Raw genomic sequence first — 17,558 nt, forward strand, 5'->3', positions numbered from 1 at the left:
ATTCCTGGCTACAGATTTGTTTGTAGGCTGAGGTGAAATTACATAACATAACGTTAACCATTTGAAAGAACATACATTTCAGTGGCATTTAGTGCTTCCAAGTAGAGAGCAGCTATCTGTAAAGGCTCAAACATTGTCATCACTGCAGAGGGAAACCCCATCCCTACTAGGCAGTGACTCCCTGTGCCCTCCCCCTCTCTGCTCCTGAGAACCACTAATATGCCTTTTGTCTGGACAGCGCTGCTCCTGGGGATTTTACATACTTGTGTCTCTTCTTTCAATTAGGTAATAATTTGAGATTTATCCACAAAGTTCCATGTACCTGAACTTTGTTCCTATTGAGGATAAATGTTACTGAAAGATTGATAATATTGCAATAGTAATAGCTGATATCTATTATCTGGATCTGCCACAATGTGGTCATCATTATTGAATAGCATTGGAATTATATCTACTTTTGGTTACTGTGATAATGAATAATGTTGCTGTAGATAGTCACAAGTCTGTCTTCTTTTTTTTAAGAGTTATTTATTTATTGTATGTATGTGAGTACACTGTAGCTGTCTTCAGACACACCAGAAGAGGGCATCTGATCCCTTTACAGATGACTGTGAGCCACCGTGAGTTGCTGGGAATTGAGCTCAGGACCTCTGGAAGACCAGTGGGTGTTCCTAACTGCTTGCTGTGCCATCTCCCAGCCCCACATACAAGTTTTTGTAAACATGATTTTCATTTCTCTTTGGTATGTGTTATACTAGGGTTGAGGTTGCTAGATCAAATAGTGATTCTGAATTTAACCTCTTGACACCCACATCTCAAACTATTGCCCACAATGACTGCCTCATTTTCTGCTGCCACCACCCATGTACAGGCCTCAGTTCTTCACATTCCTGCCAGTACTCACCACTTATGGTACTGTGCACTTTCACCTGTGGTGATTGATTGGCGTTTCTCAGAATAGCAGTGGTGATGAGCATCATCGCCTGTTCCAGGACCTTGCTGTCCTTGTTGGAAACATGTCTGTTCAAGTCCCTTTGTATACTTTCAGGTTGACTTGTTTGCAGTTTGAGTCTCTGTGTTCTTTATGTGTTTGGATAGTTATGTTCTTACCAGACAGATTTGCATATATTTTCTCCTACTGTTAAAGTTATTTTATCTCAATGAGTTCTAATTTTACTCCAGCTTTTCCTGTTCCTCTTCTTTTGGGTGTTGCATCTCAGAAACCACTGGCCAATTCCAAGACATGAAGATTTCTCATTGTGCGTTTTAGGAGCTTTAGTGTCTGAGCTCTTCTATTTAAGTTGTCATCAGTTCTGAGTTAGTTTCTATATGATGTGAGGAGCTGTTGAGTGAAGCTGTCTTTTCGCCCTCAGGATTTGTTGAAGTGACTGTTATTTCCTCCAACTGAATGTGTGACACCCTGACACCCTTGTCAAGGAATAATTGTCCATAGATGTGCTCATTCTCAGTGGTGTACCGCTGATGTCTGCGTGCCCACTGATGTGTGCGCGCCCACTGATGGCGTCTCACTTAAGTGCTCAGCTCTGTAGGAAGTCTGAAAGTGAGACGCACATGTCTTCAGTCTGGTTTTCCCGTTGTGTAGTTTTGTGTAAGAACTCTTAAATTTCCATATGAATTTAAGAATTTGCCATCACCTTTTCAATTTCTGCAAAAAAAAAAAGCCATTTGAATTTTACTAGTAGTTCCATTTAATTCTTGTTGGTGGTGGGATCTTGTTTCTTAGTCTGTGAATAAGAGCTGGATGGCCTTACGCTAAGCCCACTTTAATCTCTGCAGCAGAATTATAATAAACATGGCAGAGCATCACTTACTGGTGCGGCATTGTGAAAGCCCTGTCTAAAAGTCTCCATGGCCACAGACTGAGAGTACAGATGTCAGTAGTACTCCTCATCTTCGAAGGCATGTATATGTACCCTCTGTGAGCTTGCCAGGTGCCCTATTACAAAGCAGAGTGACACAGATGCCTGGATATCCAGGTGACAGAATTATCAAGCTAAAGGAATTTTAGAGGTCATGTGATTTGATTCTGAATTAGTGAAGGAAGTCAGACCTAGAGGAGGAAGCTAGTCACAGAGCAGGAATAGAATACAGGACACGCATCTAGTAACTTTCCATTCAGGTTTGTAAGGTTTTGTTCTTGAAACTTCATTCCATGAGACAAACGCAGAAAGACATCTTATTCTTCTATGAGAGTAGCCAGAGTTGAGTCACTTAGACAGTTACCAAAGCATCTTGTGAAACAATGATACCTTATGCAGGGAGTTTGCAGTGACTGCAGACAAGCGTTCCGGAGTGACTTGAGAGTGTTTGAGAATCTACTCTGCTCCTTGCTGCCCTCTGTTGCCTATGCGCATGCTCTGGTGGCGAGGGAGAAATGACTCGATGAACTCAGGGCAGTTGCTGGTTCTGCACTTGGCACCTCTTCCTGGCCTGTAATGAATCCGTAAGAATTTGACTTGAGACAACACAGCTGGGAGGGCAGAATGATGTAGAATCCAGCATTGCTGTGTAACTCTTTGTATTTCTGTGCACTGCAGGTTTTAACAACTCGAGAAATTCTTGGCTCCAGTCAAGGGATGTCTAAACCACACTGATGGTCTGTTGGCTTTGGCAGCATTTCCTCTTCAGGGTGTAGATGCTCAGATATGGTTGTTTCAACAATGGGACAAACAGTAGGTGGAGATAGAGAATTCCTCTGTCAGCTTTGGAATACATTCTTCCTCTTTCCCGAATGATCAAAATCAGTATCTTATGTCACTGTCCCTTATAGTAAATGCAGGCAGTCATAAAAGAATTCTTCCTGTCCTTTATAAAAGAATTAATCTCTAGGTTTATATGAGGAGTTCAAGGTCATAGTGTCAGTGCGAGATCTCCTGACCTTTGTGACTGTGCCTAGATCTGCCTCACATGGAGCTTGTCAGGATAGTCAAGTGGCCCAAGATAAACACAAGCCGGTCCTGCATATCCGCCCTTGCAGTGCACAGCTCTGACCTCACTAAACCAGCATTATCAGCTCTAAGGGCAGTTAGAACAGTTCTGAAGCAGGCGATTCTGCTCACTCCTGCCAGGTGATCATGTCGTCTGGTGCTTGGGTCCTTTCCATAACAGACCATGGCTTGCTCCCTGCTTTGTCATCCCTGCTTTGTTAGGGAAACCTCCCCACCCCAACCCTCTTCATGCTTCCCTCCAATCTGTGAGGACTCCTTGTTGAGTTGGTATTTGAGATTCCATGAGTGTCGTGGGGCTGGACATTGGGGCATTGGATTCCTCTTGATCCTTTCTCTTGACCCTAATAGTTCAGGCCAGATTTACATCTAGAGAAGACGTCTAGCAGGATGCAGTGCTATGCGTGTGAGTGCAGGTACATGCGGTGCTCAGGGTTAGGACCTCACTCGTGCTTGGCGAGTGCTGTGCCGGTGAGCTGCACCTCAACCCATTGTTGGCGGCCTTGGACCCCCCCTCCGAGCAGCCCTCGGAGATTCTGCTGAGGCACATACAGTGTGCACAGGAGATTCTGCTGAGGCACGTACAGTGTGCACAGGAGATTCTGCTGAGGCACATACAGTGTGCACAGGAGATTCTGCTGAGGCACATACAGTGTGCACAGGTTGTAAGCCGGCTCTACCTCTCCCCTAGCTCTTGCCTGCTGTTTAGCCATTCTTCCTCTCCAAATATTCTGTTTTCTTTATAAAATAATAAACCAGAGGAAACCCGGTTAATACATATAAGAGGAAAAATCATAATCTCATTAGTTTATTGCCTTCCAAGAATTGGCTTTAATTTTGATCTGTTTCTTTCTGTTAAATTTGGGTTTGTTCGCTTGATTTCTTTGCACAATGACTTTCCTTGCTAAGAGAAGCTATGAGCAGTTTGGGTTCCTCTAGTCCCTTGTGAGTGTTTCTCTCTTCATTCTGCCTCTCCATTTTATCCTGCACCTCCTCTGCTACATTCTGGGTGTTTGGATGGTTTTCCTGAAGATTCCTAGAGCTGTTTCTGTGTGTCTTTCTGCATACTGAAGGATGTTTCAGGGTCTTCCCCTACTCTGCACTCCTGTCTTAGGAGTTGTCTTTCTCTTCTGAAACTTACAGATGCAGCCTCTCGGCCCCAAGTTAAGAAGAGTGTTTGTTTGTTAAGGAGTAAATAGTGAAGAGTTCATTAGGCAGAGTGGACTGGCTTCTGGCTTTTAAGTGATCTTGTTTGCATTAGTGACAGCTGTGGGAAATGGCAGACACTTAAAACACTGACTTGAGTGAGCATAATTTTAAGAGCAGGGTTCAGATAACAGACATTTGAGCTGTGGTGGCTAGCTCTGTTTGCCCCTGTGTGTGCTATTTTAGTCGTGTGAATGCCCTGCTGTTAAGCTGGGCCTCTACTCTTGAAGCTGGTGCTCTGGGGAAGGGGAATTGCAGCATGGTTATATGCTTTGCAGTCTAGAAGTTACATCTCTGTTTCTTTCTGTAATGCCAGGTGTACAAAGCTGTAATCCCTGAATTCGGAAAGCTGAGGCAGGAGGATTGTGATATGAGCTCAGGGCCAGCCAGCCTTAAGATGAGACTATCCTAAAAAAATCAAGTAAGGAGTGGAGCAGATGGCTGAGCGGTCACAAGTGTGCACTGCTCCTGCAGAGGACCCAGTTCATGACCCAGCATCTACATGGGGTTGGTTGTCCACAACCACTTCCTGATCTTTCAGAGGACCCAAAATCAGTTCCTAGCATCCATTGTCTGGCAGCTCAGAAGTGCCTGTGATGCTGGTTCCAGCCGACACCCAGCCTGGCGTCTCAGGATACCTGCACTCATTTGTACTCCTCGCTGCCCCGCATACATATCATTTTTAAAAGAATAATCATTTTTTTAAATTAAATGAAACCTGTCTGTAACTCCTGCTCTAGGGGATCTGACCCCCTCTTCTGGCTTCCTTGGGCAACTACACTTACACTCCTGCCACCCAGACACACAATTTTAAAACTAAATGAAATAGTTACACAGAAGGTAGGGCTTAAAACAAGGCCAGAACTAGTCTTTTTGTACAGGACAACTTCCTGGTTACTACAAGGAGAAAAACTGAAACTTAAGATGGCTCCATGTACCATAAGGTACTAGCCAGGCCATTGCGGCTCTGCCCACCTCCTTGTTTATTTGTTTCATGTTTTGGGTTTTTTATCTTGAAGTATTATTTGGAGAAAAGTGTGGTTATGTTTCTTTTTTAAATTTAGCATACACAGTAACTTTGTAAATTTCAACGCAGCAACAGGGAAGGCCTCTGAGTACCCTTGAGACCAGCATAGTGGTTACGAGTGGGCGGGTTCAGTTCTCCATGCTGTCCCTGGTGCTTTCTGTGCTTACTTTATTCAGTGTTTACTTCTAACCGGCATAGCCTGGCTGGGAGTTGTTTCCATAGAGTGGGACCTGCCCCACTGTGATGATACCTTGGTGGGAGCTGCAGGGTCTCCTCAGGCTGAACTTCCAGGCTTTACCTTTACCATGTGGCTACTGTAGCCTTTTAGCTTTGTTGTGATTTCTGTTACTAAAATTTGTGTGTGTGTGCGTGAGTTTATGTGCAGTATGTGTGTGCAGGAGTCCTTGGAAGCCAAAAGAGAGGGCATCAGATCTTAAGAGCTGGGGTTGGTTCTAGGTCGTTGTAAGCCACCTGATATGGGTGCTGGGGACCAAACCCATGTCCTAGAAGAGCGGCCATTCAACAGCTGAGCCGCTTTCCAGTTATTTGATTTTTGTTATTTGTAAAGTAACAGTTTTAGTTCTGGGGTAGTTGCCAGTCTGTCTCATGACTCCATATTCTGACCCTCTCTGTAGCATTTAATACTGTGTCTTCACAGCAGCTGTTGCCACAACCGCCTAGTTTCTCTGTTGCACCTCTTGGTTTCTCAGATTGACCTGTGATGGATTGTATATGCTTAACCCAGGGAGTGGCACTATTAAGAGGTGTGGCCTTTTTGGAGTAGGTGTGTCATTGTTGGCATAGGCTTTAAGACCCTTCTCCTAGCTGCCCGAAAGCCAGTCAGTCTTCTAGCTCTCTTCAGAACAAGATGTAGAACTCTCAGCTCCTCCTGCACCATATCTGTCTGGATGCTGCCGTGGTTCCTGCTTTGATGATATTGGACTAAAATTTAGAACTAGTAAGCCAGCCCCAGTTAAATGTTGTCCTCTAGGGGTTGGGGATTTAGCTCAGTGGTAGAGCGCTTGCCTAGCAACCGCAAGGCCCTGGGTTCGGTCCCCAGCTCCAAAAAAAAGAAAGAAAAAAAAAATGTTGTCCTCTATAAGAGTTGCCTTGGTCATGGTATCTGTTCACAGCAGTAAAACCCTAACTAAGACGACCTCCCAACTCTGTTCTTCTTGAATCTTCCCCATTCCACTGCCTGTCTCCACCTCTGCCGTCACCTTCCCTCTGTAGCTTTACTTGCCAGTTACTGGCTTTTGGGAAACAATCCATTCTTCACTCATCAACCCTCTCATGTTTCAAAATGCAGCTTTGAAGCATACTGTTACCCTAAACATTCTCATTGCCCCTAAAATGGTCCAAATCCCCACACCCGCCCCACCATGTCTTGCCTTCCCCATATCTCCTCATAACCCAGAGCTTGCCTCTTCCAGCCATGGCTTGCCTCCACCACATCCCCACCAGCCTGTGCTCTGGTGCTTGCCCTTGTTGGCTTCTCCTCTCTGGCTTTATGTGGCTTGTTTCCTCCACCTGCCTCTCCTTTAGTTTTCACATTTCCCTTCTCCTACTCATCATCTGTCTGTACCTCTCTGACTCTTTGGGCAGCATGCCTTCCCAGCCCACCCTGTGAAGCCAAGTGCCCTCCCTGCGCATGTTGCCTCAGCCTCCACTTTATCCTTCAGAGCTCTCCATCTCTTGTGGATCACAGTTACTCCGTCTGTGTCTAAACCTGTCTGTATCACCACTCTCACACCACTAGCCCTCTGCGGTGGTTTGAGCATGCCTGGCCTAGGGAGGCACTCTTTGGAGGGGTGGCCTTGTTGGAGAAAGTGTGTCACTGTAGGGATGGGCTTTGAGACCCTCATCTTAGATGCCCGGAAACAGTCCTGGCTTCCTTTGGATGAAGATGTAGAGCTCAGCTCCTCCTACGCCATGCCTGCCTAGACACTGCCATGTTTCTGCTTTGATGATAATGGACTGACCCTCTGAACCTGTAAGCCGGCCCCAGTTACATCCTTCGAAGCATTGCCTTGGTCCTGGTGTGTGTTCACAATAGTGGAAGCCCTCCTTAGCTCAGCAGTCAGGGCTGGTCACAGCCTGATGGATCCGAGCATGGTTAAGAGCCTGCTCTTTAGCAGGAACGTCCTCCAGTCTCAGGCTGTTCCATGTGCTCTGGGATCACCTTGTAGACCAGTTCTTCCTCTCTCCAGGCCTATAGATGAATGATTTGGAATGTGGTGCCATTTAGTTGAAAAATTCTGTTTTTGTTTTTGTTTTCCCTCCTAGTTTTGAGGTAGGCTTTTAGAGAAAAAGGGTGCCTCCAGTCAAAGGGCCTTTCATACACTCAAGGCAGTGTCTGAGAAATTTGCTTGACTGTAAGGACAGTCGAATAGTTTATGAGAAGAGGATTTTGTATTTCATTAATAATTCTTTTTCTTCAAATCTACGTGTCTCTTAACATATAAATCAGAAAGATTAAATATTGCTCATAACGTAATAGTAACTAGGAGGGCTGGGTGTTCTTTTTGCCTCAGATCTGTTCATTCACACCAGTTCTGTCCAAGTCACTTAGTCACCCACAGTACAGCCATGGTTTCCATTCCTGTTACATGCCTATAATTTCAGGGGAAGATGGAGGCTAGCCTGAGCTACATAAAACCCTGTCTTTAAAAAAAAATGGTGTTCTGTATTGTGAGGGTCCCATTGCACACGTACTTGCATTTGAAGGACTCAGGAGGCTTTTCACAGTGCATTTTAAATGTGAGGTTTGTTTGTTTGCTTGCTTTTGTTTTTGTTTTTGTTTTTACCTCTGAGGAACTGGAGGTTAAATGTGAGACCTTGAATATGACACCACAGACCTGCTCTCTTTTCCTTTTCCTTTTTTAATTTTGAAGCAGGGTTTTACTAAGTTACCCAGGCTGACCTTGAATTCCCTCTGCAGTTGAGGCTAGGCTTAAACTCCTTTGGAGTTCAGACTGGCCTTGGACTTAAGCTAAGCAGCTGGGATTACAGGCGGCCACCACCAGGCGTGACTTCAAACTTGTTTGTTTTTCCACCACATTAAATTATCAATTTTGTTTTTTGGGTTTTTTTTTCCTTTTTTTTTTTCTTTTTTCTTTTTTTCGAAGCTGGGGACCAAACCCAGGGCCTTGCGCTTGCTAGGCAAGTGGTCTACCACTGAGCTAAATCCCCAACCCCAGTAATTTTGTTTTTACCTTTACATTGCTCTCAGTATAGACAGGTAACTTTGTATTCTTGCCTTGTTTGTGAAAATCTTTATCAGATTTGTTTGTTTGTTTTAATTATTTTCTTTTTCATGGGTATGCATGCTTTGTCTCCATATACATGTGTGCATCGTGTGCATGCCTGGTGCCCACAGTGGTCAGAAGAGTATGTCAGACTCCCTGAAATTGTAGTTATGTACAGATGGCTGTGAGCCAATATGTTGGTACTAGGAATTGAACCCAGATCCTCTGAAAGAGCAGCAGGTGCTCTTAACCTCCAAACCATCTCTCAAGCCCCAAAACTGGGGTTTTTGTCGTGGCAATAGATACACTTGAGGATCCCCAGAGGAAAAAGAAGCACCCAGAAAAAGGTTGTGTGTGCTCCAGTTTTTAAGAAGCCCACTGCCATGTGACAGATGGCTGGTGTCTGTGCGTGGATGGGTGTTCAGAGGACATTTCATGTGCTCCTTTGCCATTTGTCCTTGTGTGCACTGTGTGCATGCTTATCAGTGGCTTTAGTGATGGAACTGACCAGTCCTCAAACTGGGGGTGCAGCCACAGTGTCTTCTTTTCCTTGTATCTCCCCAGCATCGTATTCAGCAGCTCCAGCCTTGTTCTGACACCCAGAGTGTATCGTTTTGAGATGTGGTAGCTGCCCTGGAGCTGGCAGGGAGAGGGGGACAGGCTTTTGTTCTACGTGGATCTGTGAGAAAATGTAAAGCAGCATTCTTGTTTCCAGTATGCAGATGTAAGTGCTGTGCTTTCAGCCCGATAGATGGTTGGACAGATGTGCTTCCTGCGGCTCTGATTGACAGAGCAGGTCCTGTGCCCCATGGAGGATAAACCTGGAGGCATGGGAGGGCTTCGGCTAGGTTAAACCACATCTAGGTAAAAGTTTACTTCCTTTTTTCTTTTTCCACTTCCCGATGCTGCCATTGGAACTGAGGTCTTGTGCATGCTAGGTAAGTGGTCTGTTACAGAGGCTCAGAAGCCAGCTTCTCCACGTTATAAAGTAGCTCTTGGAGTTACGTTCAGTGTGGTACCACCATTATTTAAAGCAGGGCCCTTCATGAGCTGCATTGTGCATGGTAGTCCTTCATGAGTCTCGTCCAGAGGGAGTCATGCCCTATGTCCCATAGCACAGCAAAATGTGGTAAAGGTATGGGGCCCCGTAGATGCTTTTCAGCTCTCAGGCCACCTGAGTGTTATACTTATGTAAATACTCTAGCAGGGAGAGAGTGGGCTTGAGAATGGTCAGCGTTTCTCACGTGAGCTGCTAGAGGAAACACAATTTTGTTTGTTTCGAAAATGGCATTCCTGTGGAAAGGTCACTGTGCTGTCAGCCCTGTCATTTTTAACCCGCTTATCCCAGAGCTCATCTACAGCATGTCAGGTCTGCCTCACTGCCCTGGCCATAAAAGGCAAAGAATGTGGAAGGCCCTGCTCCCCCAGCGCTTTGTCCATGTGCCGCGCTGCCTGCGTTCAGTCATGCACTTTGTCCTGTAGTTTGTGACTGAGGCAAGCCTCCAAAGCTTCGCCAAGAGCATAAATCCTGGACATTGTCTCAGAATACACCTAGGCTGTCTGCAGTTGAAACACTACTTGGCAGCCACAGAGACTCCAGACGTTCATCACAGCCCCCTTCATCTTGACTGTGGTGGTGGCAGAAGGGCAGATGTGACTTGGCCTGCTTCAGGTTTCTCTACTGTTATTCAGTGGACAGGCCGGTGGCTACTGCTGGGTGCTGAAGTATGGCCAAATAGGTAGGAAAGGAGTGGGACTGTTGGGTTTGCCTTGGCTTCTCAGGGAAGGCACCCGTGAAGAAAGCAACAAAGACCTTGTATTGTGGCTGGGAGGATGGCTGCCAGACAGACCACAGACCAGCAAAGCACTGTAGCAACAGCATCCTGGGGTGCCCATGGTGTGACTCCTAATATCTTAAATGCATGGACCAAACAAGGAGGCACGAGCAGTAGATTCCATGCTTGGGTCAGGATCACACACAAGCGTAGGAGACTCTAAACAAATAGCCCATGGATTCTGTCCTTGCCCTGTGTGAGTGGCTTTTGGTGTGCCAAAGATACAGGAAAGCTGCAGCCTTTGGGCACCAGAATGCTCCCAGTGGGCCTCTCCACGGGAACTGAGTCACTGTTACATTGCTGTGAAGAGAGGTCGTGACCAAGATAACACTTTAAAGAGAAAGCATTTAACTGGGGGTTGGCCTACAGTTTCAGCGGCTTAGTCCATTATTATGGCAGGAGCATGGCAGCACACGGCACTAGAGCAATAGCTAAGAGCTGCATCCTAAACTCAAAGTCTACCCCCAGTGACACACTTCCCCTGCAAAGGCCACACCGATAATAAAGCCATACCTCCTAATCCTTCTCTAATAGTGCCACTCTCTAGTGACCAAGGACTCAAATATGTGAGCCTGAGGGGCCATGTTTATTCGTGTCAGTCATCACAAGTAGCATCGTGGAGGGGGCGGAGTTGTGAAGTGCACTGTTCTCCAAGGGAGCATTTCAGCAACAGCTTGAGGACCACACACTGCCAAGAGGAAAGACGGGAGAATCTTTGATTTTCCTGAGCTCTTATTTCTCTCCTTAAACCCAGAAAACTGGGAAGTTCTCTGGGGGCTGGAGTGGGGAATACACTCCCCTACCTTGGGAAGTGTCAAACAGGAAGAATTAGAAATGGGAGCTGACGTTACACTCAGGGTAGTTCTGTTGGGCTTATTCTTCAGTGTGTCGTTAGGCTGTGACAGCAGTTAGCGTTGATTTCGTTTGGAAAACCTGACCCTTCACCAGGGGAAGAGGTGTAGTCTGCTCAGTGACCATAAAAGGGCAGCTGCAGCTTGACCTGTCCCCGTCTGTCACTCAGTCGGCTCGCTCAGCTGCCCTGTGGGACCCTTGTTCTAAGGCAGTCTTGACTTGCGTTTAGGAACTTGGAGGCTATACCTGGTTATCCTGTTGAGTACTTAAACCTTTTGGTCTTCAAGGCTTTCATTTGTTCTGCTTTTGAGACAGGATCTCTCTGTATAGCCCAGGTTGGCCTTTAATTCATGATCTTCCTGCTTCAGTCCTCCGAGTGCTGTGATTAGTAAGTAATTCATTATAACTAGAAAGAGACCACTGGCCTGACGACTTAGATAAGCTCCACTTAAGTACTGGTGCAAGCAGACGCAGGGGACCTAGGTCTTGTAGAACCCAGGCTTAAATGTGGCTTACATTGCAGGAATGAAAGTGTTGCCTGAACACTTGAGTTTGAGGAAGATTTCTATACCTATTTTTGTTCTCTGTGTTGCTACTTTACCCTGCTACTGTTCTGGGCACTGTGGGGTGTGGCAGATGTAGAGTGAGGTGTGTATGTCCAGAGCTTGCTGGTTTGATGGAAGAGTCCTCATCATTAGTTTATATAGTTTTCCATACACCCTCAAGCTTGTCTCCTGTGTGCAAGGTATTTGGCATTGAAGAACTAAGAAATTACTGCTGGGTATAATGGTGCACACCTTTAATTCCAGTACTTTGGAGGCAGAGGCATGTGGATCTCTGTGAGTTCAAGGACAGCCTGGTTTACATAGTGAGCTCCAGGACAGCCAGGACTACGTAGTGAGATTCGATCTCAGATCTCCCTAGTCTCCCAAAAGAACTGAATTAAAGACAGGGCTTCATGCCAGGTGGTGGTGGTGGCTAAATGACTTTAATCTGAGCACTCAGGAGGCAGAGGCAGGCAGATCTCTGTGAGTTCAAGGCCAGCCTACTTTGCAAAGTTCTAGGACAGACAGGGCTACACAGAGAAAGTGTCTAGAAAACCAAAAAGAAAGGAAAAGAAGGAATGAAGGCAGACAGACAGACAGACAGGTCTTCATGATAAAGGCTCTTTCTACACTTCAGGCAGGAAGGAGGAAATGTGTCTCATATAGGACGAAAGCGGCAGAAACATTGTAACCTGTAGCCTCTGAGTCTTCCCAGTGCTTTGGGTGCTCTCCTGTAAGAACGTTTAAGCAGCATGGGTCCAGCCTTGAGAACTTCCTTATCTTTACAAAATGCCTTGTTGGGGGAAAATAAGGCATTTCTAAGCCTTGGGCCTCACATCGCCCAGTGTTTTCTCATACAGATTTATTAGAAGTGTTTGTGAGCTAAGGACAGAAAAACCCACCCCATTTCTATCATTGGGAGTCATAAACTCTGAGGAATGTAGGAGTCCATGTGACTGAGGTTACCTTAGAGCAGCTACTGGGATCTCCAGTCAACCAGCAAGGGAGCAGTAGAACAGCAGTCTGGGTGGGCGCCTGCTCTTTGGGCAGCACTAAGTGGATTTTCTCAGGCAGGTGAGCTCGGCCAGTAGGTAGAAGGGCAGAAGCAGCCTTTGCTAGGACCCAGACAAGCAAGAGACAAGCAAGAGACCCTCCAATGCTTTGGGCTCTGACTCACAGTGATAACAGGGCACATTGTACCTTTTCAGTGAAGAGTAGACCCTAGGTCAGGCTGGCCACATTCCTAGATAAAGTAGCACAGAAACTCTTCCAAGTACCTACAGCCCCAGGTGGTGGTGGCAGGGGGCTGTTTGGGCACGTGGAGAACTTGCTGTGAGTGGTTGATCTGGGTGGTCTATAAGCTTTTAACACAAAAAGTGTGCTTTCACCCCCCTAACACTGTGGCCCTTAATACAGCTTCTCATGTGGGAGACACCAACCATAAAATTATTTTTGTTGGGCTGGAGAGATGGCTCAGTGGTTAAGAGCACTGTCTGCTCTTCCAGAGGTCCTGAGTTCAATTCCCAGCAACCACATGGTAGCTCACAGCCATCTGTAAAGAGATCTGATGCCCTCTTCTTGTGTGTCTGAAGCAGCGACAATGTAGTCATATACATAAAATAAATAAATAAATCTTTTAAAAAAAATTATTTTTGTTGCTACTTTTATAGTTGTAATTTTTATACTGGTATGAATTATAATGTAAATATTTTTAGAGATAGAGGTTTGTCAAAGAGGACGCAATCCACAGATTAAAAACTGTTGGTCTAGATGAAGCTCTCAAAGATCTCAGCAGCACGTGAGCGCCTGTAGATCTGTACAACTGTGGAGGACCAGGTAAAGGCATGCAGCAGATAGATCATGGACTTTTACTTCCCAACTTCATGTGCTGGGCTGCGCGTCCCTTCACAGGCTCTCAGCACTACGGCAAAGCTGGGCCGTGGGTGCCTGGCAGCCGCAGTGTGGTACTGGTGCTGAGTTGCTCTGCCAGTCTGCTGGGGGATGTGGAGCAAGCTGGTGGGTGAGTGGCATGGGCAGCGCAGCAGTGTAACCTGGGGTCTCTTTCTCCTTTGGCTTTTCTAGGAATATAAACAGAAGCTTGCTCGAGTAACCCAGGTCCGCAAGGAACTCAAGTCCCACATTCAGAGCTTGCCGGACCTCTCACTGCTGCCTAATGTCACAGGGGGCCTGGCACCTCTGCCCTCTGCTGGTGACCTCTTTTCAACTGACTAAGACAGGTATCATGCTCCAGGTTCCCGTGTGTGCCAGAAAAAAGAAGCGAGTCGCTGTTGGAGACAGCCCCCGCCCAGCTCCTTCTCTTCAGCCAGCGTCTGCCTCAGTAATGAAGCGGGGAACTCTGACTTCTCACTCTCCTCCGGCTCCCTCCTGGGCATGGTTCAGAACCGTGCAGATGGACTCAGTTTTGATTCGTATTTGCTAAGAATACAGACTCTTCCTCCCACTCACGTTCTCTTCCACCGCTGCGTTTCCATTCTTAGCTCTCTTACACCCACAAGCCATGAAAATCATGTGTACTTCTGGAAGCCTTTGAGAGAAGCTTGCCTCGGTGACAGCACATGTCATGGAAGTCTGAGCTGGCCTTGACCAGGTTCAGAACAGGCTTCCAGTGAGGACTGGGCTGCAGGATTTGGCTTTCCTGGCCACCCTCTGCTCACAAGGTCGGCAGCACAGCTTGCCACAAAGAGATTGCCAAATTGCTGACATCTCCCGACCTGAGCACGTCTAGTAGAGAGGGTAGGTGTGTGTGTCTGTGAATGTTCTAGAGAATCTGCCATAAGGTTCGAGGCTGATCTGAGACCTAGAATACAGGTACAGAGAGGCAGGGGTCACGAGTCGTTACCTGGCTTCTCTCCACAGCCTTCCCTGCCACACTTCTCAAGGTTCCCGGTTTCAGAGCACCTTCCTAAAGCAGGCCCCTGCCCCTGGTGCTGGGAAGGGAGCTGTTGGGACAGTGCGCCCCGAATAGCGCACCCCAGGCTGATGCACCTCCACAGCCCCACAGCTGGAGTCCGGGCCTTCCCCCCCCATTGGGGCTGGAGCTTACAGTAAGAGCACCATGTGGACACACACCCCAGCATGGGGACTGACCTTGAACATCTCTACAGGTAGGACACTGAGCCTGCCAGCATCCCGCCGCTCTCTGCATCCATGCTCCCACGCAGAGAGAGGAGAACTCGTACAAAGAACTCTCCTCAGCAGAGGAAGGAGCAGAGGGAGACTGATTTGGGGTTTTAATTCCATTATCATGCCAGCTGACATTGTGACTGAATGATGTAGTTGAGATTTTTACGTCTCGGAAAGATTGGGCCTGCACCTGAAGTGATTGTAATCTGGCAGGCTTGTTTGACATTGGAAAGGGCAGAAACCCTTTTGTCCTCCTAGTGTAATAGGAATTGTTGCCTGGAGCTGAAGTCCAAAAGCTGTGAGAAGGAATTCAGTGAAGGGACCTTGAGAAGCTTCATTACTTTAAGTTGCTGTTTTCAGGATCACCAAAAAAAGCACACATCGTTTTTTACATGTTAAAGCAAACCTGTGTCATTGTAGGCAGGCTTCAGTCTGAGAAGCCACCCTGCCTGCTATGAGGTGAGACTCAGTTCCACTGTGTCCAGCCTGGTCACTGTGGAAACCGTTATCACATCGAATGCAGGCTGCTGTTTGCTTGTTCACTCTGCCTCTTCTGTCAGCATCCTTTCCTCCAGAGGCTACAGGACAGCACTGACTTGGGTGAAATCCCGTCTCTGCTGCAGAACACCTCCCCACACACAGCGCCACTATACTGTCACGTGCACACCATCCTCAACTCCTCCCCCAGACACTGCTTTCCCACGAGACAGACAAAAGATTGTAGCGGCTCTGCTCTGATGACAACTTGATGGAGTCGTCTCAGTGCTGTGTTTTATTCTTTGGAGTCTGACAGCAATCAGTGTGTAACTCTTAGAGCAGGATCAAGACACGAACCAGTAGCGATTATGTAAATGAATGTGTTGGTCTCTTAACACCAGTTTCTAGCAGACTTCTGTAAGGAAGTTAGTTTTGTTTTAATGAAATGCTTCAGTTTTTTAATCTTTCTTGTCTGCCTCTCCTTCCTCCCTCCCTCAGTCTCCCAACTGTGTGCTTACTTCCCTTGTTTAACTTAAGTGAAACTTTTGTCCCTGAGAGTTGATCTGGTGGGTGGGGTGGGTGACTTCTGGTTTTGTGTTTCTTTAGGGGATCCATAGGCCTCAAGGATCTTTCCTTTAGGGTCATATTCCTCAGAAAGTCTTCAGTCTTTCTTTGTTTTTGTTTTGTTTTTCCTAAAGGATATTTTTAAAGCTTAAATTTGTATATTAATTTAGGACTTTATTTAGAAGTATAGGCTGCCATTGGTGACAGCAGTATATTCTGAAATGTCTCATAGATATATATTTTTGAATAAAGATGGTGTTGTTGAACAACATTCCGTGATGTTTCTTCTCCCTACCTTAGTGGTCATCAAAGGAGCGTGCTGTCTACACAGAATCTTCCCCTTGGGACTGGTAGTGGTACATACGTACGACAACAGGATGAACTTACCCTCCAAGTCTTGGAGCTTGATTGGCCAGTTAGCAGTCCACGCTCTGTGACAGAGAGGGCCAACTGGGTTTCATCCTTGTGCAGGAGTAAAGACTGGCTGGGGTGGGGCTGGGGGACTGGTGACTTCCCCCAGACACACAAGATAGCTTGGGAGGTCTTTGGTTGCAGCATCGTCAGTCACACCACCCGGCCTCGTGGGAATTGTTTGATTTGCAGTACGGTGAAGCTGCTCTTGGAAAAATAGAAAATAATCGAACACCATCTTTTTAAAGTGTTTTCATGGACTTCTCTTGGCGTTGGCATCCTATGAAACACCCCATGACTGAGTATTATTGGTTAAAACTCAAAGTAATAGAAAAGGCCCTGGAGACAGTGTCCTCTGAAGCAACTGATGTGTTTGGAAATGGTTGTCATCTTCCCACTAAGTTACGGTGGTGGTACCTCCCTGGCGTGGTTACCTGTTTCTCATGATGCAAGGAACGTCCTTCTTAGTAATGGTGGTCCATCAAGACCATCTGCAGCTAAAGTTCAAGTCCACTGTCAGGAAAGTGAGTTTTCACCTGCTTGTGTGTGTGCCCACCTTGTATATGCCTGGTGCCGCCCGTAGAGGCCAGAAGGTGCCATTGGAACCATTGGAACTGGAGTCACAGTTGTGTGCTGGGATCAAACCTGTGTCTTCTACAAGAGCCACAAATACTCTTTACTGCTGAGCCATCTCTCCAGCCCTCCTCCCAACCCCCACCCAGTGTTACCAGAATAAACCATTAATAAAGGTTGAGCGTAAAGTGTGAATCTCAGTAAACAAGATCTCCTGTGTCCCAGCTTTCATGACCCTGTTAATTCCTTCCCTCCTGCCTATAAATACTATGTCCATAATTCTCTCTTGATTTTCATTCGCATGCCTCTGAGGCCCTCACAGCTGGAGATGGAGCAACTCTGCCAAATCTGCCAAAATGCTACCTTGTATGATTAGTGCCCTTAACTCCAGGAGACCTTGCTGGAGCAGGTGCCTGCCCCTCTGGGCCTCCGTTTTCCTGTCTTTGAGAAATGCTAGATTATTCCCAGGCTCTATGCCAGCCTCGATAGCTAGGGGTAGTTGCTGCTGCCATGGTCTTTGAGAACTCTGGGTAGCATGTCCTGGGATGCCAGTAATACAAATGTGGCAAACGACTAGGGTCCTGAACTGCTAGACAGGCTTCAGTGACACCTTGGAGATTAGGGTCTGCTGAGGCCAGGAAGACGGGGTGAGCACTGTGGTTTGCCAGCTGTCAGCTGTCCTGGGTTTATTTGGGGTCTTCTAGAAAAAG

At 46.7% G+C, this 17,558-nt stretch overlaps 1 protein-coding gene across 2 annotated transcripts in view; it reads left to right on the top strand.

Moving 5' to 3' along the window:
- Rprd1b (regulation of nuclear pre-mRNA domain containing 1B) overlaps positions 1-16,135 on the top strand; it is a 45,852-nt gene extending 29,717 nt beyond the window's left edge. For both annotated transcript variants that reach the window (XM_032904643.1, XM_032904642.1), the window contains exon 7: positions 13,762-16,135. In XM_032904643.1, the coding sequence (XP_032760534.1) occupies positions 13,762-13,911 (150 nt within the window). In that variant the 3' untranslated portion in view covers positions 13,912-16,135. The remainder of the gene's footprint in view (positions 1-13,761) is intronic.
- The last annotated feature ends 1,423 nt before the right edge of the window (positions 16,136-17,558 follow it).

The sequence above is a fragment of the Rattus rattus genome, chromosome 5 (assembly GCF_011064425.1).
Source record: "Rattus rattus isolate New Zealand chromosome 5, Rrattus_CSIRO_v1, whole genome shotgun sequence".
Classification (NCBI taxonomy): Eukaryota; Metazoa; Chordata; class Mammalia; order Rodentia; family Muridae; genus Rattus; species Rattus rattus.